Source organism: Amphimedon queenslandica, unplaced genomic scaffold, assembly GCF_000090795.2.
Source record: "Amphimedon queenslandica unplaced genomic scaffold, v1.1 AMPQUscaffold_13414, whole genome shotgun sequence".
Taxonomy (NCBI): domain Eukaryota; kingdom Metazoa; phylum Porifera; class Demospongiae; order Haplosclerida; family Niphatidae; genus Amphimedon; species Amphimedon queenslandica.
The window spans coordinates 105,625-124,071 of NW_003546350.1; the positions used below are offsets into that span (position 1 = coordinate 105,625).

At 36.9% G+C, this 18,447-nt stretch overlaps 7 protein-coding genes across 9 annotated transcripts in view; 3 read left to right on the forward strand and 4 right to left on the reverse strand.

Annotated features, from left to right (window-relative positions):
• The window catches only part of LOC100632494 (coiled-coil domain-containing protein 6-like), a 5,912-nt gene extending 3,837 nt beyond the window's left edge, over positions 1-2,075 (reverse strand). The window contains exons 1-3 of the mRNA XM_003386502.3: positions 1,810-2,075; positions 1,502-1,635; positions 608-757 (exon numbers count right to left, since the gene is read on the reverse strand). Of these exons, the coding sequence (XP_003386550.1) occupies positions 608-757; positions 1,502-1,635; positions 1,810-1,984 (459 nt within the window). The 5' untranslated portion in view covers positions 1,985-2,075. The remainder of the gene's footprint in view (positions 1-607; positions 758-1,501; positions 1,636-1,809) is intronic.
• Positions 2,076-2,121: 46 nt separating this feature from the next.
• LOC100634982 (ankyrin repeat domain-containing protein 50-like) lies at positions 2,122-3,158 on the forward strand. The gene is made up of 6 exons (XM_003386522.2): positions 2,122-2,228; positions 2,277-2,401; positions 2,456-2,590; positions 2,644-2,696; positions 2,743-2,951; positions 3,007-3,158. The coding sequence occupies exons 1-6, from the start codon at positions 2,163-2,165 to the stop codon at positions 3,055-3,057; spliced, it is 639 nt and encodes a 212-aa protein (XP_003386570.1). The 5' UTR covers positions 2,122-2,162; the 3' UTR covers positions 3,058-3,158.
• On the reverse strand, positions 3,038-4,539 carry LOC100632622 (tafazzin-like). The gene is made up of 7 exons (XM_019996304.1): positions 4,349-4,539; positions 4,173-4,298; positions 3,987-4,032; positions 3,845-3,930; positions 3,667-3,747; positions 3,563-3,604; positions 3,038-3,475 (listed from the first exon to the last, which is right to left on the reverse strand). The coding sequence occupies exons 1-7, from the start codon at positions 4,497-4,499 to the stop codon at positions 3,168-3,170; spliced, it is 840 nt and encodes a 279-aa protein (XP_019851863.1). The 5' UTR covers positions 4,500-4,539; the 3' UTR covers positions 3,038-3,167.
• LOC100632749 (uncharacterized) lies at positions 4,497-5,629 on the forward strand. The gene is made up of 6 exons (XM_003386504.3): positions 4,497-4,627; positions 4,684-4,768; positions 4,822-4,980; positions 5,109-5,178; positions 5,267-5,334; positions 5,429-5,629. The coding sequence occupies exons 1-6, from the start codon at positions 4,604-4,606 to the stop codon at positions 5,506-5,508; spliced, it is 486 nt and encodes a 161-aa protein (XP_003386552.1). The 5' UTR covers positions 4,497-4,603; the 3' UTR covers positions 5,509-5,629.
• A 43-nt stretch (positions 5,630-5,672) lies between these two features.
• LOC105312723 (single-stranded DNA-binding protein 1-A, mitochondrial-like) lies at positions 5,673-6,770 on the forward strand. 2 transcript variants are annotated; one of them, XM_011405589.2, is made up of 6 exons: positions 5,673-5,775; positions 5,818-5,881; positions 5,993-6,139; positions 6,200-6,293; positions 6,346-6,425; positions 6,503-6,770. In XM_011405589.2, the coding sequence occupies exons 1-6, from the start codon at positions 5,752-5,754 to the stop codon at positions 6,604-6,606; spliced, it is 513 nt and encodes a 170-aa protein (XP_011403891.1). In that variant the 5' UTR covers positions 5,673-5,751; the 3' UTR covers positions 6,607-6,770. The 2 variants fall into 2 exon arrangements, with proteins under 2 accessions (XP_011403891.1, XP_019851869.1); XM_019996310.1 differs by having other exon boundaries at positions 6,203-6,293.
• Positions 6,771-6,826: 56 nt separating this feature from the next.
• LOC100635106 (calcyphosin-2-like) lies at positions 6,827-12,735 on the reverse strand. Its single transcript, XM_019996311.1, has 18 exons — positions 12,644-12,735; positions 12,517-12,594; positions 12,335-12,446; positions 12,221-12,280; positions 12,115-12,167; positions 12,008-12,065; positions 11,703-11,758; positions 11,078-11,273; positions 10,912-11,001; positions 10,785-10,855; positions 10,490-10,582; positions 10,292-10,385; positions 10,114-10,232; positions 9,943-10,049; positions 9,700-9,851; positions 9,163-9,348; positions 7,251-7,445; positions 6,827-6,935 (listed from the first exon to the last, which is right to left on the reverse strand). The coding sequence occupies exons 2-18, from the start codon at positions 12,588-12,590 to the stop codon at positions 6,846-6,848; spliced, it is 1,806 nt and encodes a 601-aa protein (XP_019851870.1). The 5' UTR covers positions 12,591-12,594; positions 12,644-12,735; the 3' UTR covers positions 6,827-6,845.
• Positions 12,736-12,859: 124 nt separating this feature from the next.
• LOC100635229 (synaptotagmin-10-like) lies at positions 12,860-18,403 on the reverse strand. 2 transcript variants are annotated; one of them, XM_019996312.1, is made up of 5 exons: positions 18,268-18,390; positions 17,894-18,084; positions 15,649-16,542; positions 14,334-14,451; positions 12,860-13,515 (listed from the first exon to the last, which is right to left on the reverse strand). In XM_019996312.1, exons 3-5 carry the CDS (start codon positions 16,342-16,344, stop codon positions 13,133-13,135), a joined length of 1,197 nt encoding a protein of 398 aa, XP_019851871.1. In that variant the 5' UTR covers positions 16,345-16,542; positions 17,894-18,084; positions 18,268-18,390; the 3' UTR covers positions 12,860-13,132. The 2 variants fall into 2 exon arrangements, with proteins under 2 accessions (XP_019851871.1, XP_003386572.1); XM_003386524.2 differs by lacking the exon at positions 17,894-18,084 and having other exon boundaries at positions 18,268-18,403.
• Between the last annotated feature and the right edge of the window lie 44 nt (positions 18,404-18,447).

An 18,447-nucleotide genomic window follows, 5' to 3' on the forward strand; every position in this document is an offset into this window, starting at 1 on the left:
ACATCTCTCTCTCTCTCTCTCTCTCTCTCTCTCTCTCTCTCTCTCTCTCTCTCTCTCTCTCTCTCTCTCTCTCTTTCCCTCTCTCTCTCTCTCTCTCTCTCTCTCTCTCTCTCCCTCTCTCTCTCTCTCTCTCTCTCCCTCTCTCTCTCTCTCTCTCCCCCTCTCTCTCTCTTGCTCTCTCCTCTTTATGATAAACAGTAGACATGTTTATAACCACACACAAACAACCAGTAAACAAGGCCTAGACTTCCAGCTGGTCATAAAATAATGATTACACAAGAGTTGGCTTTCAATGGTTGCTGTGTGTGCAGTATCATATTTGATTAGTCTGGCATAATATGGGATCCCATACAAGGGACATACTTTCAGTACAGCTGGAGTGTGTTTTGCATGAATATGACATGTGCTCAATATATGAGTCACATGTACACAACACCTAGTAGGCATATGATGTGTCTAAATATAGAATTCATTAGATTGTTCTAAAAATAGGCACACACTCAACATAAACAACAGACACACTCCCATGTCCACTAACAAATGACCTTCTCTTCCCCTCTCTCTTTCTCCCTCTCTCCCTCCCTCCCCCTCTCTCTCCCTCCCTTACCTGTGCTAGCTTCCTTGAAAGATCATTTGTAAGAAACTCTTCTTCTTGTTCATAATTCATGGCCAAAGCTTCTTTCTCTTTCTTTAATGAATGAATCTTTTTTAGTAAAGTATTACTGATATACTCCTCTTCAGCCTCTGCCTGTGCTTGCTGTAAAAAATTAAAATAAAATCATACATTAGAGGGAGGATGGGTTGTACCCACGGCCATGTACATGTACTACAAACATTAATAATTTGATTGCTACATGTACATGTACATAAGATCTTTATCAAACTCAACATAAGTTCAATTTGTTAAAAGGATTCATAATTCAAGTACAAGTATGGGTAACAGCTAAATTGTATTATAATATCGTTAGGAAAATGATAGAGTAGCTGTGGTTAGATATGAACAGAGTTTAAAGTTCTACTGGTACACTGTATCTATAAACCAGGCCATATATAGTGGCCACTGGCTACACACACACACACACTCTCACACACACTCACACACACACACACTACATTACAGCTCTATAAAGTCCGTTATATGCTAATAGTTTAATGATAATACATAATGTAACAGTAGATTGTTTCTCTTGTAAGATTTGTAATAATGAGTTAGACAGGTGCAATTGTATACATTATGACCATTGTTTTTATTAATAGGATACAATGGTGACCTACAAGCTGTAGAACACACTCTCATAGAGACAAGGAAAGAACCATACCTCAAGGACACATCCAGGAAAAACACAACAATTTTATTGTACATGTACATTATGGTGGCATAGTCTGTGGTTTTCAAGAGAGGGAGCTAACGGGGACATCAATAGAGAGAGAGTGTGTGTCCTTTAGAGTGTATGGTGTACATGTAAACGTGACTTGAATGTGTCAATGAGTGTTGGCTTACTATGTTGACCGAGGCCTGCCTCAGCCGTTTGTTCTCTTCCGTTAGGTTCTTGCACTTTAACTTAAGCATCTCCATCTCTGACTTGAGGACTGCATTCTCTTGCAGGACCGTCGCCAAACGAACACTTTCACCATCTAGAGAGAGAAGGAGGAGGGAGAAAAGTGAAAAGTATTAAGAGTGTTTTCAAAAAGCTGACCACGAACTGATAAACAATATGGAGGACAGTAGAGAGATTGAAATGCCAACACCTCGCACGCGTACTCTCAGTAGACAGAACACACAATCAATACTAGCAACAGTATACTTACCAGGGGGACCTTCATTAGTAGACATGGAGCTCTCCAGGCTCTCCATACTGCTGCTTTTGCTGGCCTGAAGGCTTGAAATACTAGCGGTAGAGTGTAGACTACCTGTTCGCTTTAAACCAGTCACTTCCTTGCTCCCTCCTCCACTGGCAACCCCGGTAAACCCGGCAGGGTTCATGTCTTCTCTATAGATAAAGAGACAAATACAAGATCTTTCTTTTCTCTCTCGCTCTCTCTCTCTTTTTCTGTCACTCTGTCTTTCACACTTCTCATTAAATATTCATTGAGTTGAGACCACACCCAACAACAGCCACACCTACAATTTGCACTGCTTGCCAGCTCCACCTTGTGAGAAAATGTCCCGCACTCTTCCAAGAGATAATGGAGTCCTTTGCAGAGCTGTAGCAGCCGGAGATCAAGAGGTAGGACAGTCATTTTAAGGATTTCAATAATTCTGCTATTATTTTTAGCTTGTGGCATCTTTATTGAGTTCTGGTTCTAATGTAAACGAGGCTTCCAGTGATGGAAAGTATCCATTAGTCATTGCAGCTTTCCAGGGACATGCAGAAATAGCTAAGCAACTCTTAGAGGCTAAGTAAGCACTGCAAAAGATAATTCATATACACTTATACACACCCAACCATCACAGTGCTGATGTGAATGTTGCAAACATGAGTACTGGCTGGACTCCATGCCACGCTGCAGCTATCAGAGGACATGGTAAAGTACTGCTTTACCTAATGGAGCAACAACCAGACCTCAGTCTTAAAGACACCATGGGAAGGTATTGATTTAACAAAAAGTTGAAATTATTCTTTGGTGTATGTCGACACACAGAACTGCTGTGGACTTTGCATCTGCACAGGATTCTATCTGGCCATATTTTGGAGGTAAGGGCAATTAAATTAATGTTACTTTACACTCTTTCTTTATCAGTTTTAAAATGTCAAAGGACATCGAAAGAGAATCTAATACGCTTAGATGTAATCAGGAAAGAAGAGGAAGAAGATTTGAAGGGAAGTGAATCGGAACAAGTTAATGAAAGACCCAGGAGTACAAAGCCTCTCAGCTACTACAGTAGGCCTGGTTCATCTTACGTATTAACTGAACAATCAACTAAGAATGAGCTGTCGTCTAAAAGCAAGGTAACTAGATTAATATTAAAGTACTATAATGATCATGAGATGGTTTCAATTTCAGAGTGTAACAGCTGCAGTAGCTTATGGAGACATTCTCTATGAAGAAAGATAAATCATGACAACATAAACAACTGTATTAACAACAACAATAATAATAATAATAATAATAGTGATAAAGACATGTGTCGTAATTTTGGGTGAATTAAATTAGAATGGGTGCAGCTACAATGTTCTAGTCCTAATCGGTAAATTGCATTTCCATTCTTTATGAATCTCTTCTGCCTGGATCTTAATGTCTCTCATTGCCTCCTGCATCAAATCAGTCACTTTCTTCCTGAGGAGTACACCATTCTCAGAGTGAGCACTACGAAGTCCAGATACATCTAAAGGGTCTCCGACAAATAGCGTCAATCTCTTGAAGAACCTAGGCATGTACGGTCGTTTCTCCGGCAACAGGTCTTCCATTCCAACATGCCATATTGGGAGAACAATCGGCGCTATTTTAGCTTCAGCAATAATTCTTCCGACACCTGAGAGAGGGAGAGAGGGGGGAGGGAAAGAGAAGACAGAAGAGGTGTATAATTACTGTAATAGTTGCAAATGCAATAAGGTTTTACCCCATTTTAATCTCATGTTGGTGTTACTGATATTGACTTTGCCTATAATCATAAAAGTGATAGAATCAGCTGCTAACTACTGAGCAGCTGCCATTAAAACAAACCTTCAGGAAATAAGTGAACCCAATGGCCGTCATCGAGCAAATCGATACAAAAGTTTAACGCTTTTTGATACACACCATCACCTTTGGAAAGAGGAGAGACAAAGACACGATAACAAAGAAGATCAAAATGGAGGAAGCTCATTAGACATTATAGACTGAACTATGGTCTACAGTGTACCTCTAACAATTGGTATTATCTGTCCTGTTGCCAGCACTGCATTAAACAGCTTGTTCGTGAAGCATATCTCTTTAGCAGCTGGGGTCCTGTGAACAAGAGAATGAAATAACTACAGGAGGAGTAGGGGAGGGATGCTACTAACCATTTCCTGGTTGTCATTTTTAAATCACATCTCATTGGAAGAGGAGCTAATACAAGAATGATGTAATACATTATATGTACATGTTAAATTATATGAATATTTGCATACAAAGATCCCCCATTGCTATTAGTACTTCAACCCGTACCACTATTATTATAATTCAAATAACAGTAACCGCCCACATACCAAATATGACAGGATCGTCAATACAAGATGAATGATTAGACACAGTGACTAGAGGAGTTCCCTCTGGTCTCTCAAGAATTGCTTTAGTTAATCTGTTCAAGTTCTTTGTTTGGACTTGTTGCAATCCTTTAAAGATAAAACAAGAAAATTTCAATTTATAAGATAAGAAAACTAACTGAGATAGAGTTTACAGAGGGCATGGCCAGACATGAAGAATGGTAGCTGCCGTAGCCGCCATTTCAAACCAAATGTCTTTGGAAAGGGCCAGTCCTTTAGGCTGGAGCCTTTGTTTGATATCTTTGATGAGGTCGAACTGAAAGACGCCATTGAATATTAACCCTTTGACCACACCCATATTAGTCACGCCCTTCACATCTTCATTGATAGAACATTCGAACCAGGAAACTTTAGAGTTTTTGAGATTTTCTGATATGCTCAGGCACACAGTATTCAAAGTAGCTTATGCACAAACTTATCTCCTACTATAATTTAATGTCCTTTTTATTTTTAGATTACTAGAAATGTCACAAGTGTCAGGACAGTGAATACTGTAGCTCAAGACCTATCACCTGAGGCTTTGGCCCAGCAAGAGTTTTGTAATTCTTTTGTTTATTTTTGTCTCTTAATTTACAAGGAAACCTTTTTCTAGCATATTCTAAAGTCCAGTTATTGGGGCGTGTCGGTCAAGACCCTAAGTTGGTTGGTCTTTACCAAGAGACAGCACTCTTTCATGTTTTTGTCAACTATCATCCGAGTCAGTTATCTGAAACAGAACCAGATCTATTCGGGGATGTGTTAAGATCCAGAGGTAATAATTACAAATTGTATTCCACCTTGCATGCTAAGTATTGTTTTAATTTAATGATGTTAATGATTTTGTTGCCAAAGTTTATTATTAGCAAATTTAATGTCTTGTGTATTGTAATCATTTTTTAGCAAATTGGTTCACCGTCTTTGCTACAAAACCTTCACTAAAGACATACGTAATGGAGTCTGTACGGAAAAGGTAATCTGTAAGTGCTGCAGCATGAAGGATGAATGGATTATATATTCACATTATTATTATTATTCGTAATTATTATTTTATTCTGTAGGACACGTGTGTTGTGTATTGGATCCTTATCTAGAGATGCTGAAAGAAACGTATTCACCGTCAAACTCAGTAGGCCCACCATCTACTCAAAATTGATTGTGATTATAATTAATAATAATAATAATTATTATTATTATTATTGAGTTCTCTTTTGTTCAAATAGATGACCTTATCCTGATAGATACTCCTCGTCTTGAGTTGAATAAAAGAGGAACAGCTGGCAAAAGGAAAAGTACAAGCTGAAACTTTCCTTATATAATTATGACATTTAGTATAATGATAATGATAATAATTATATATTCATAATATTCACACACATAAACAACTATGGTATCTATAATTGTATAAAGTCACAGAAAATTAATTTAAAAAAATAATAAACTATGCAAGACATTATTAACGCTCCGCCCACAAACATTACAAATAAAACCACGCCCTTGACACGTGTTACAACAAGGCAGCCATTTCTGAATTCTGTACTTAATAATGTTCAGACAGACACTTTTCAAAGTAATCCATGCGCAACCTTGTCCCTTATTCTTCTTATCACAGGTCAGTAATGTCGCCAGTTCCATTAGGACACTCAAGACAGCTCCTGTTCTGAGTATTGAGAAGTGTAAGTCTGCCATCTTGTAAGGACATTAATTATTATTTTTAATTTTGAGTGCTACGCTGTAGGGTATCTCTTTATGTTTATACTCTTCTCCACTTTCATCTCTTTTTTTAGCATTTTGTAAAGTCCAATTGTTGGGACGAATTGGTGCTGACCCAAAAATTATAAGTACCGGTAACAGAGAGGTGGTGCTATTCAACGTTGCCGTTAATATTATGGCAAAAAAATTAGATCCAGCTGGAGAGACGTCTGATCCTGAAGGTAACTTTTTATGTTTCAACGAGTACATAATAATGAAGTTTAATCATTATTAATTTTTAGCAGCTGATAATATTCACCAGTACACTCACTGGCATGCTGTAGTTGTGAGGAGACCGACTTTGCAAACCCACGTTTTGAAAAACTTTTTTAAAGGGTAAGGAAAGATTGAAGGAAAATGTAGTTTATAATTATTGTTCTTTTTGTAGTACACGAGTGCTGTGCAATGGTGTACTGGCATTGAAGACCCAGGAAGGATCCAACAGACCTTCGTACACTGTAGTATTAGGTGAGTCGTGCTTGCTTTAATGATTAATGAAAGTATTTATTTATTTATTTTCTGTTTTTATTTCTTTCGTTCATTAGATGAAATAACTAATTTAGGCCATCCAAGTCAAAGACAAAACTTGTCTGAAAGTTCTGAAGATAAAAATGAGTCATCTGAGACTGACAATGCAGACACAGCTTAACGTGCATTATTATTATTATTATTATTATTATTATTATTATTATTATTATTATTATTATTATTATGATAAATAGTTCACTTAAACATACTTTTGTAGTAATAAATTGTAATAATTATTGTTACATAAAAACTATGTTGTTGTAGAATTTTTTTGTTATAAATCTACAAAAAATAATTTTAATAATCAATAATGTGTGTGGGTGGTCATGTAATAATAATAAATAATAATAATAATAATGATTAGAGTGACCAGCATCGTTTCAATAAGTGTACAAACTCATGATCAGCTAAAATGTCTATACTCACTCCAATGTAGTAGTGTTCAAAATCCTATTGTGTAGTGGAGGAAAATATATTATATATATATTATATAATATGAATAAAAATATTCATATTTTTGTGTGTGTAGTGTGTGTGTGCATGAGGTATAGAAATGTTATTTTATCATTATTGTACTGCATCATATGAATATTTTTGGCAAGTCCTACATCAATATAATGAATATCATAACAGTATAATGAATATCATTATGCTGTGTAGAGTATAGGCATCAGCAGCAGCATGTACTGCATGATGACAGTAAACAGGTGTGAGTAGTTTACTTAGTATGCCTCAAACAAATGCATGTATGTACTATCAACTCACAGTATAATTGATACAGTTCCCATTAGAGTGTCTACTCCTGCTAGCTGGAACAAGGTATCTTAACATACTGGAAACAACCTCTTCTCCAGTCTTATGACCACTGATCACTTCAGGATGATTGGATGAGCAAAAGTTTTTATGTAAATTAGACAATTGAACTACTCCTCTCTTCCCTGGGTCCAACTTCTGAAACACCTACCAGGGAGAGAAAATAATAAAATAATGTACAGCAATCAAAAGCAACAGCATGTTTGCAGCAGTATATAATGTGGCAAAGAATTTTGTTTCTGATCCAGACAATAAGCCTAAGATTCTATGGAAGATACAGCCATGCTTTAACAAAAGTTAACAGAAAGAGAGTTTTATTATCAAAAAAAAAAATAATTAGTCAGAACAGACAATACAGTATACATGTACGTGCAAAAAATATAAGTAATATAATTATTCAAGAGCAGCACAGTTTTGATGATGCAGTAGCATCAGTTTCTTGTACTGGTACAATCCAGTATTGAGGTACATGTAGCTCTTCATTATTGATAATGTTAGTACTAGGATCAGTAGAGGAGTTTGTTACAGTAGTAGAGAAGATGATCATACTAGACTCCGTATTTGGAGTAAAAGAGAAGTTAATCACAGTAGACCCAGTAGAGGCAGTAAAAGAGCAGATATTGCTTGCAACCACAAGAGCAGAAAATGATACTCCTCCATCCATTGCTTCAGTTGGAGTGCATGTAGCTCTTTCCATCAAGAGAGAGGTAAAATTATGAAGAGTGTGACTGTAAACTGATTGATTGCTGTCACTGCATGTGACTATATACCGCTAGTCCGCCACTAGAAATGCATAATTTTATTCATTTTGGGCTGGTATAGTACTGAGGACTATATTCACAAGACTATAACATTATACATTATAGGTCTGGTAATCCCTACTGACCTGCAACATGCCAAGCATAGGCGGTTGCAGGCCTAGGCATTGGGGGTCATTGCCTAGGTTAAAAATTAGACCGGAAGTAGAAACAATGCTATTTAACCCTTTTACCACACCCCTTTAATTAGAAATGCCTAGAATGAGTTGGACTTCTGCAGCCGCCAAAGATGCCAAGTCAAGAATAACTGCTTACAATTTTGATTATAGAGCTGTTGCACGGAAGTAATCAACAGGGGGGTGCAGCTATGACTGGGTGGCAAGAATGTATGTGGAATGAATGAACAAACTGGGATTTTCCAACGATGAGATATCATACTTGGCTATAGAATATTATAGAGAGTTCTTTACTCAATGTCTTCATTTCCTAGTTTGCATTAGCCTGTATTGTAAACTGCAGAAGTTATTTAGATTTTTTTCTACATTCTCCCCATTCCACCATGTACATTCTTGCCACTCAAGTAGGGGTGCAGAGATTATGCTGGAATAATTTTAGGAATAATAGGTTCCTTAAGAATACTAGCATAAATTAAGAATAAACGGTAGTGAACGGGAATAAAAATGGCTACTCCATGTGTTATGACATACTCCATGTGTTGAATGGTGGAATTGAGTGGTGGAATTGCAATTTAGAAGGACTGCCAGCTTGGTCTTGTGTAGCCAAGAAAATCATGCTTTTACAGCCATCTAGTGGAAGCATAGAATGAGTGTTTTCGTTACTTAACTCAACATTTGGCGATCAACAAGGCACGTCTCTCTTCAACTATATACAGGCTTCTCTTATGTTACATGAATAATTTGAGAATAATAGCCATAAATACACAAGAATAATTACAAAAAAATTAAGAATTTGGGAACAGAATAATAGGAAATTTTTTGGGAATAATCCCCTCAGGCCTACACTCAAGATGGCATGCAGACAGTGATAGCCGCACCCCCTGTTGATTACTTCTGTGCAACAGCTCTATTGCACTATCTTAAATTTACCTTCCTCAGTATCAATTGTCTCTCCTCCTTTAGTTCCCCCACCAGTCCTGGTATACACCTGTCCAGCCACATTCCTTCTATCATCTTAGCCCCACCCATTGCCCCGCCCCCTCTTCCTCTAGTTCTATCAGTTACTGTAGTCACAATATAATGATCATGTAGTAGATCCCACAGTTGTACAAAATCCTATAAAGAGACATGTATAGTCAGTAGTAACATTTCAAATTTCAAGTGCATTGTCTTAGTGGTTCAAACATGTTTACTACTCTTTGCTAGCTGTCAATGATTATATTATAAAAATAGAACAATATCCTAGTGGTAAAATTTCCTATGAATATCATTAGGAATATCCCATAACAATGTGAAGGTCATAGCATGTGATGTAAACTAGCAGTGTTGATGAGTAGGTAGAACATACATGTAATGGTGCAATTATGATAACATAATAGGTGGGTATGTGGTACTGCACCTCCAGAAAATGGTTACATCATGTACACAGTACATGTACAGTCTACATGTATACATGTACATGCATACCTCAGGTGTCAGTCCAATATGATAAGCTCTCAGTGCTTGATGTAACTGATTCTGTAGTATCAGTCCCTCATTAGTACACAACTGCTGTAACATTCTCCCTAATCCAACCAGCGTCTGACTAGCCCTCCCTTGTAACCGATTCCTTAACATACCTACATGTACATATATGCACACGTTATGTTTACTCTAGTATACTTTAGTATATTTTAGTATATTCTAGTATATCCTAGTATACTAACTGACCTTGTAATGTTGCTAGTAGTGTTGTTGATCGTTGGGTTTCTTCTGATGGTGGAGGATAAAGGTATTCTCTTAACTTAGTGTATTCACTCTGTTTTAAACCTTCCTTCCTGATAATAATAATATAATAAATAAAATAAATAAAATTAAGATACAACTGCTAATCTCCCATACATTAAATCAAATTTTGCTTGTTCATCAACATGAGTGATCCTCAGTCCAAGTATTGAGCGTCTCTTGAGACTCTCAGGAAGTGAAGGCACTGACGAGGACTTAAAATAAAGCGTAGTGCCCTGTACCAACAAACAAACAAACAAATAATAATGTATTATATTTAAAGGATTTATTATACTTTTCTGATGTGAGTGATATTGTATTGTTCTCCTTCTCTCCTTCCTTTAGGGAACTGATAGACAGCACGAGGTATAAGAGGAAGAGCTGATACTCTAGGGGGAGAGAGAGGGAGTTGGAGAGAGGGTATAAATAGGTAGAGGAATTAAAAAGGAGGAGAGAAGGTAAGGTTGGTAATTGAAGTCAGTGTGCAGTGTACCTTTGTCCAAATTGTCTAAACTCATATATAGTGAGTGATCCATCACTTAGGAAGAAGAATCCGCACAATTCTCTGTGAACATCACGACCATTTCTACAATGAATATGCACAATGAGATTTATATTATATGAGCTTGTGTACATGTACATGTACATGTATTTGTATGTGTGTTTCAGTGTTGATTCCAATCAAAAATAGATTTTTTATGAAATTTAAAAGTTACTCAAAACTGGGTCAAAGTCCCTGTACTATATTACATGTACATGTACATCAGAAGTGATGGTGTCAAACTAACTGAGATAATATTCTAGTTCCAAACTGGATCCACTTCTTTAGTCCTTTCTCTCCGAATGGGAAACCTTCAATCTACAATAACAGGTACATAATAATAGCTGCTACTGTTACTGTATCATTATACTGACCTGTTGCTCTATTCTCTGCATGTAACACGGTTCTTGCTTCTCTCGCTCGTGAGACAATAGCTTCTTCTCAATAAATTGCAACTGATTACTCTAAAAATACAAATAAAATATAAAATATAATATTAAAAATAAACTACACAGTACATGTACTGTTACATTTACTTACTGACATTCCTACATCAGGAGTAACCTCAGGCTGTTTCTTTCTATTACTGTCATCAAACACATCAACTGTTGTATTGTTCATTGAAATAAAATGATCTTCTCTTTGATTTACTGTCTCTTCTATCAGTCCACCATCAAACTCCTCCTCCTCCTCCACTTCATTACTAACACTCTGAGGCAGTCTTGGTGTACCCCAGCTACAGTAATGGAATTGAATTATTAAAGTATGGAAAAATGAAAAAATACCCAAGGCTATAGCCCATGGTTTTTTCCAAAAATGGGTCCAAAATGACCCCAAATTTTTATTACATTTTCTGATACATATTGATGTCTTTATGCTGTGTAGAAAGTTTGAGCTGATTCCGACTTCAATTTTTCAAGTTACGGCCATTTTAAGAAAATGTCAAATTTCTGAAAAATACCCAAGGCTATAGCCCATGGTTTTTTCCAAAAATGGGTCCAAAATCACCCCCAATTTTTATTACATTTTCTGATACATATTGATGTCCTTATGCTGTATAGAAAGTTTGAGCTGATTCCAGGCTCAACTTTTAAAGTTATGGCCATTTAAAAATGAACCATTTCATAAAAAATACATGTACCTAAGACCATAGCCTATTCCTTACCTAATGTCTGTTCTTGTGGTTGCACGATTATTATCAACAGGCATACGAATGATCTCCTAAAAATAAACAACATCACAACATTAATAAACAACAATAAACAACAACAATAAACAAACTACATGTAAAAAATTGTGCACTAAGTTCATCTGTTGACACATTTCATATCAAAAATGTCACACATTTCGAACTGTGAATTAGCAAAATGACAAATTGATTCAACCAATTATCGCGATCCACAGGTGAGAATTACTGATACTCATTACTGATCAACCAATACATGTACAAGTACATCAAACATTGCGTACTATTGGGTCCATTTGATCATCTGGTTCATTAAAACGTGCCAAGTCTAAACTGGGTACCCTACAGTTTAATAATCAATTAATAGTAATTAATAATAGACTCCGCCCACCCTTCAGGAGCAGGTTGAACTGTCATCCTCCGAAACGGCTTTACGAAAATAGTCTAATTAATAAAAATAATAAATAAAATTAATTAATTGGTAGTAATAGCAATACTTGTGTTTTTGGTGTTCTTTCTGATTCGATAGGAAGTTCAACTGATGGTTTTAATGAAGCCTAAAAGAGAGAGAGAGGGAGGATCAAGTTGAGTGTTGTTACTGTATCTTGTACCTGTATTGAGGTAGCATCAGGTCCTGGTTCTTTCTTAGTGGAGCTGATGTCAATGTACCGTCTCCTCCTCTCCTGGTATGGAGGAGGACCAAAAGGGAAATGCTTCCTTTGTCTATCAGAAGATAAGGACATAATAATAATAATAATAATAATAATGTTATTTTTCATATTTTCTATTGAACCTTGGAGCATGAGGAGTGCTTGACAGTACACCTGAGTCCTTGGGTATGATAAAGGTCCTTCTTTCATCTGACATATTCCTAAAGGAAATACACACACTCACTCTCTCTCGCTGCCACCTTCCCTTACTCTAAAAAGCGCCAAAACTAAACAGACAGCAACCATGCCACTCCTGTTTTGTTACCATAGCAACACTAGCAAGATACACGCCCATTAAATTCAAATTCGCGGGTAACGGCGCGGAATTTAATCAACACATCGCTGCTTGCTACCGGATTTTTCCCCATTCTGAGAACACACTGACAATGAATGGTGTCACATAAACATTATTACTTCAATGACATGTTTTAACTGCTTTCACAATTACCGTTGATTTAATCAAACAATAATTACATTTTTTAAAATAAAAAAACAAAAACAAAAACATCACCAGGACGATCAAACAAGAGAGGATCATAGAAATACTTTAAAATATTACACGTAAACACAAAATAACCATTTACCGTAACAACAACAACAACAACAACAACAACAGTAATAGTAAGATTAATAATAATAATAATACATAAATACAATAATGATGATGATAATGATGATCTGTTTTTCTGTCCGTTTCTCTTACGATGAGGATAATGATCCTGATGATTTTGAACCAGTTATTCCAGAGGATCCTCTCCTCAAAGAGTTGGTATTCTTAGCCCCTAGTGCGTGCCAGCGACTGATCGGGTTCCTAGGGTGAGAGACCATCTCCTGCCAGTGCTGTCTACCCGAGGGATGGTTAGCTCCTTCTCCTAATGTAAAGAACCCCATGAGGTCGTTACGGCCCAGACGATCATAATCCATGACTGAGACCTCAAGTAGTATGAAGCTGATGTTCATGTCTGTCACATCAAATTGGAACTGTTCGTTATAAATAGGGACTAGTGTCTTCTTCTTTATAGTTGACTTCCATTTGGCCTGCCTGGTCCCTTTGTGAAGCAGATATATCTTGACATAAGGATCTGAGAGAGAGAGAGAGAGGGAGAGGGGGGGGGAGAGATGAAAGAGGGTTGTGTATATTGAAAGTAGATGGCTACACGCATTATTAATACATTTTGCTACTCATCAGTAACTTAACATGACTACAGTACATGACTGTGGAGTAAAATGTTGTTTATCATAATCACTACCTTACAACTTTTACTCATAAACTAATAGACTGTATATTTATTATAACCCCCACCCTCTCTCTCTCTCTGTCCCATTCCTAATGAGTTATTGTGTTATACAGTTTGACTCCAAGTCAGTTTCCTTTTTAAATATAATAATGATATTAATTTGGCTCAATACTTCATTCAATACATCAGGTAGTCTAATAAACTCCTTTATAGGTATAACTAGACACAGCAGTTACACAGTCAGTTAGTAATAAACTACACAGTCAGTTACTAATAAACTACACAGTCAGTTAGTAATAAGCTACACAGTCAGTTAGTAATAAACTACACAGTCAGTTAGTAATAAACTACACAGTCAGTTAGTAATAAGCTACACAGTCAGTTAGTAATAAACTACACAGTCAGTTACTAATAAACTACACAGTCAGTTACTAATAAACTACACAGTCAGTTACTAATAAACTACACAGTACATGTACAATGACATTATGTTAGTGTACCACTGACCAGTTGTTGATCCTAACCTCTCTCTGGCATATGCAGCACCTGCTCTGTTACTACATGTACCTCTTTTGCCCTCCCTCCCTCCCTCCCTCCCTCCCCCTCCTCTCTCTCTCCCTCCCTTCCTCCCTCCCTCCCCCTCTCTCTCTCTCTTCCATTACCAGAGGATCCTGATATGTCCATTCTCTGTAGGTTAGTTGCTTTCAGTAGTACTCCAGATATAATGTTAGATGAAGGATTGTACATCAATGATATGAGGACATCTCCTTGTGAATCATTCTAAGTACAGAACAAATGATCATGATAAAAATAAGAATTTAATAATTCTTATATGAGGGTAAGATCATAGATATGCTTTGATGGAGGGAAAGTCTTTAAATAAATCATCAAACAAAAGTTACAACAAGGAAACCAATACTATACCCATAATGACATGCTACAGAAATAGAGAGTTAAGCCGTTATACCAATTAGTAAAACATTCTCTCTACTAGTAATTACTATAATCATAAGGACAAGGTTGGTATTTTAATGACATGTCACTACTCACAATAATACACAGTACCAGGAACTATACTAGAGTATATGTAATGTACCTAATACTTGACTATACACACTCAATGAGGTGACTGGACTATAATGACTGACTGTGTATAACTAATGAATGAGCATGTGCACTCAAATGAAACCATTCTAAAATTGAATGGATTACCATTCTAAAATTGAGTCACAAGAATCTATTTTTAGTAACGGTCTATTCTTAGCAACAATCAGAGTGATGGCCAATCACTACCAGTAACAGTGGATGGTTTACTGTTAGTATCACATGTATTGGACTGAAGTGAAGCCAAAGCTTCCATTGGCATGAGATATTGAAGATAGTAGGAGGGCCAGCTAGTACTAATAATGAATGAATATTCACATTCAGTAGAAGGAGTGGGTATCACAGTCCAGTATATGTGAATAATAAAAATAATGACATTAATTACTGGATAGTTTGTGTCAGGAATAAAACTATACAAGTGATGGCAGTCAGAGTACATGAACATGTACTTAGTGATCTAATATCACTCGTAGCTATTTCAGTGGCCCATTCAATAGAAACAATAGAAAACAAGACCAGCTTTACTGAAAACACCTCAACCATTAGGTAGTGTAGTACAGTCAATTAATCAATTACTGAATAGTAAAATACCAAACAGACACACACACACATAGTGTACAGTGTATGTACATGTACTGAATGTTACTATGAATGATTTACTAATGTAAGAGACAGTGTAGTCACATTATTGGGTGACATCAAAATTACAAACTACCACACAAGAAGCTCCTTTTCATATACAATGTAGGTACATGTATATGTACATATACATGTGTATGTACATATACATGTACATGTACACATGTACATGTATATGTACATGTGTACATGTACATATACATGTACAATGTTCCCTCTCTCTCTCTCCCTAACCTGCATTAGTCCAGTGGGTACTTCAGCTAATGGAGCTGATACCCTCACCCCATAAAGGTCAGCCTCTTCCAGCTGGAGTACCACAGTGCCCATGTCCTCACTGGAGGCAAGGTCCTTATCAAGGACTCTTAGCACGAGGGTCTGACGACGGATCTCATTAGGAAGGAGACCAGAGAACTCAAAAACCTCATTGAATATCGGGTCAAGGGTCCTCTTGTGGACCTTTGACTCAAATATCTCTTCCTTATTTGGTAATAGGAAGAGGATCACAAAAGGATCAGAAGTACCTCTCCTGTCTTTAGCAGGAAGGTTGGTTCCCTCCATTAGGTGAACCGTGAGGGTTCTTCGCTGAATATCGTAATAAAGAGAGAAATGGAGGAGTGGTTTTGAGTCAAGATGCTTCCCGTCTTTATCACTTCCTATTATTTTAGCTTGACCAGAAGGAGAAGGAGCAGTGACAGTGACTGATGGTGAGGGTTGCTCAGTAATGGCTGAATATCCTGATATTTGGGGATGGACTGGCATGGGAACTCTCGGCTGCTTATACTCAAATACTTTATCTAACGGAACCTTCTCGTATTGCGGCAATACAACGTCAATGTTCATTTCTGATGCTTTTTGATACTTTACTGACGAGTGTTTGTCCTTTGGCTCCTCTTCTTCAGGGCAACACGGGCAAAAGGAACAGCAATCCATTATATTATTAATTATTATTTAATAGTCTAATTATTATACTGTAGTTACTGTTGGTGATGAGTGTGCTTATAACTAGTTGTCCTACTGGTTTCCTGAACCGGTCTGACTGGTTTCTTGATCAATTTTAGGGCTAGAGTCCCAGTGATCCTCAGGTACTGTTGGCTCAGGCTGATTGAGATCAGACCAAGTGTTTTTGACCTACACGTAAAAATTAAAAAAATAGTAAAATCTCGGTAGACAAGACATCTCTCTTCCAAAAAAGAGATTACATTGACTAGATACACAACATTAGATGCTAAATCAACAGAAGTTATTGCTTTCAAACATTAAAGGACAGCAGGAGCAGCTGCTGCTGTTTGGGATTCTCTTCCCTCCATTGTGTTAGCTCAGTGACAATAATAACAGGCCATGATATGTGTATAAACAACAAAGCTGTTGTTTGTCCATTACTAAATGACTCCCCATCTGTTATACCATTAAACTCTTAACAGTTAATAATTAATAAGGACATAATTTGAAGTACAATGTACATACAACAGCACATCCTTCATTAAAATTCCCTGTGAGTTACAGTTAATTACAATTATGCAGCACTAGATACATCTATAGTACAAGGTGCCTGGTTAATTAGATATTAAAATACTATCTGTCATCTTAATAAAATTAACAACACATTCTCACTGCTAACACAACAATAGGACTATGTACATCAAGTACTAGTTGCTTCTAGTGGAGGGTTGACATAAATAAACAATTAGAATGACTACATGTAAGCCTAAAACTAATAAAATGAAACACAGCAAGGAAGAGAGAGAGGGGGGGAGGGGGAGAGAGGGAGAGAGAGAGAGGGGGGGAGGGAGGGTAGATATGAATTAAAACAAGTATAAGATGCCATTATGCTTCATTGAAACTACTACTATAGAAATAGTGTACAAATACATAACGTACACTGTTATTAGTTTCTATAGTGCAATAACAAATACATACAGAGAATATTCAATACATATACATTATATGCAGTATCTTTCAATACATGTACATATAAATGGCAGACTGAGTTGGTATTATATACAGTCAATCTTTACATAAACAACTCCTGACACACGCAGCCTGGCTAGTAAGACACACTACAGTACTGCCAAGACTACATGATGATACCTGCTGACTACTACTCCAATAACATCATTAGCAGGCTCATAATAACCTTTAAACCACACACCACCTTAATATAGTAACTATAACTCATAACACAGAAGACTGTAAAACTACATGTAAATGTGTACATTGAGATTATGAAGACTTTCATTTTCATTATTTCATGCAAACTAAATGACAACAAGAGCAGTAATGCTAATTTAGGTAGCGATTGGTCAATTTTTAATGAATTGAATTATTTATAATCATTGAAACATGCAGGCAATGCGCACAAATAAAGATTCTATTTATTATAATTATTATCGCTAGCAGTTAATTTAGAAATACGAGCATGTTAGAACTTGCAAGTACATGTACAATGACGCTATTATTATTATTAATTGATATTACGGACCCTTGTCAAACAATCCCAAAACTCCTTATGCTCCTTTGAACACTGACCAAACCAGGTCCCCCTAATGCAGTGCTGGAGCTTATCTCTTTCCTCCTGGCAGAAATGCAACGCTGCTATGTTGACTTGTTTCTGTTCCTCTCTATCTTTTGCTGTCCTTCCTAACAAATCTCTGGCCATTAGAAGAGGATAATCTATTGATATACAGCGTACAAGACAAGCTGGGTTAGGAGGAGCACATGTACACTGGTCGTGTTAGGTGCCTGGGCCCGGCCGAGAGAGGCCTCGGGGGTGTTGATGATAATTCGATTCATTCATTCACAGGTGGCACATTGAAACACTTTTAGACTCTCTCTCATCACTCTAGCTCTGCTTACCTAATGAAGAGGAGAGTGGAGCGGAAAATATCGGTCAGCTATTCTTTTGTCTTTGATAAGGAAGAAGAGGGAGAAGGAGTCAAAGTAGAGGAAGAAACGAAGGGAATTTATGGAGGAATCTGCAAGGAAACGTAAAGCCACACCTACAAGATTGTTATGGGCGTGGTGTGTTTATTAATA

Bases quoted from the DNA above. Each gene is read 5' to 3' on its own strand.
- LOC105312723 (XM_011405589.2), top strand. From the start codon at position 5,752: ATGTTCAGACAGACACTTTTCAAA. The intron at 5,776-5,817 runs GTAATCCATGCG...TTCTTATCACAG, and splicing joins TCAGACAGACACTTTTCAAA to GTCAGTAATGTCGCCAGTTC. The intron at 6,140-6,199 runs GTAACTTTTTAT...ATTAATTTTTAG, and splicing joins AGAGACGTCTGATCCTGAAG to CAGCTGATAATATTCACCAG.
- LOC100634982 (XM_003386522.2), top strand. From the start codon at position 2,163: ATGTCCCGCACTCTTCCAAGAGATAATGGAGTCCTTTGCAGAGCTGTA. The intron at 2,402-2,455 runs GTAAGCACTGCA...CAACCATCACAG, and splicing joins AAGCAACTCTTAGAGGCTAA to TGCTGATGTGAATGTTGCAA. The intron at 2,591-2,643 runs GTATTGATTTAA...GTCGACACACAG, and splicing joins CTTAAAGACACCATGGGAAG to AACTGCTGTGGACTTTGCAT.
- LOC100632749 (XM_003386504.3), top strand. From the start codon at position 4,604: ATGCTCAGGCACACAGTATTCAAA. The intron at 4,628-4,683 runs GTAGCTTATGCA...TTTTATTTTTAG, and splicing joins TCAGGCACACAGTATTCAAA to ATTACTAGAAATGTCACAAG. The intron at 4,981-5,108 runs GTAATAATTACA...ATCATTTTTTAG, and splicing joins GGATGTGTTAAGATCCAGAG to CAAATTGGTTCACCGTCTTT.
- LOC100635106 (XM_019996311.1), bottom strand. From the start codon at position 12,590: ATGTCAGATGAAAGAAGGACCTTTATCATACCCAAGGACTCAGGTGTA. The intron at 10,386-10,489 runs GTACACTGCACA...CTCTCCCCCTAG, and splicing joins TTTAGACAATTTGGACAAAG to AGTATCAGCTCTTCCTCTTA. The intron at 9,852-9,942 runs GTCAGTTAGTAT...ATGTACATGTAG, and splicing joins ACTACTAGCAACATTACAAG to GTATGTTAAGGAATCGGTTA.
- LOC100635229 (XM_003386524.2), bottom strand. From the start codon at position 16,344: ATGGATTGCTGTTCCTTTTGCCCGTGTTGCCCTGAAGAAGAGGAGCCA. The intron at 14,452-15,648 runs GTTAGGGAGAGA...TTCTGTACTTAG, and splicing joins TACCCACTGGACTAATGCAG to AATGATTCACAAGGAGATGT. The intron at 13,516-14,333 runs GTAATGGAAGAG...TCTCTCTCTCAG, and splicing joins GGACATATCAGGATCCTCTG to ATCCTTATGTCAAGATATAT.
- LOC100632622 (XM_019996304.1), bottom strand. From the start codon at position 4,499: ATGGCGTCTTTCAGTTCGACCTCATCAAAGATATCAAACAAAGGCTCC. The intron at 4,299-4,348 runs GTTAGTTTTCTT...TTATCTTTAAAG, and splicing joins CCTCTGTAAACTCTATCTCA to GATTGCAACAAGTCCAAACA. The intron at 3,605-3,666 runs GTTTGTTTTAAT...TTATGATTATAG, and splicing joins GGTTCACTTATTTCCTGAAG to GCAAAGTCAATATCAGTAAC.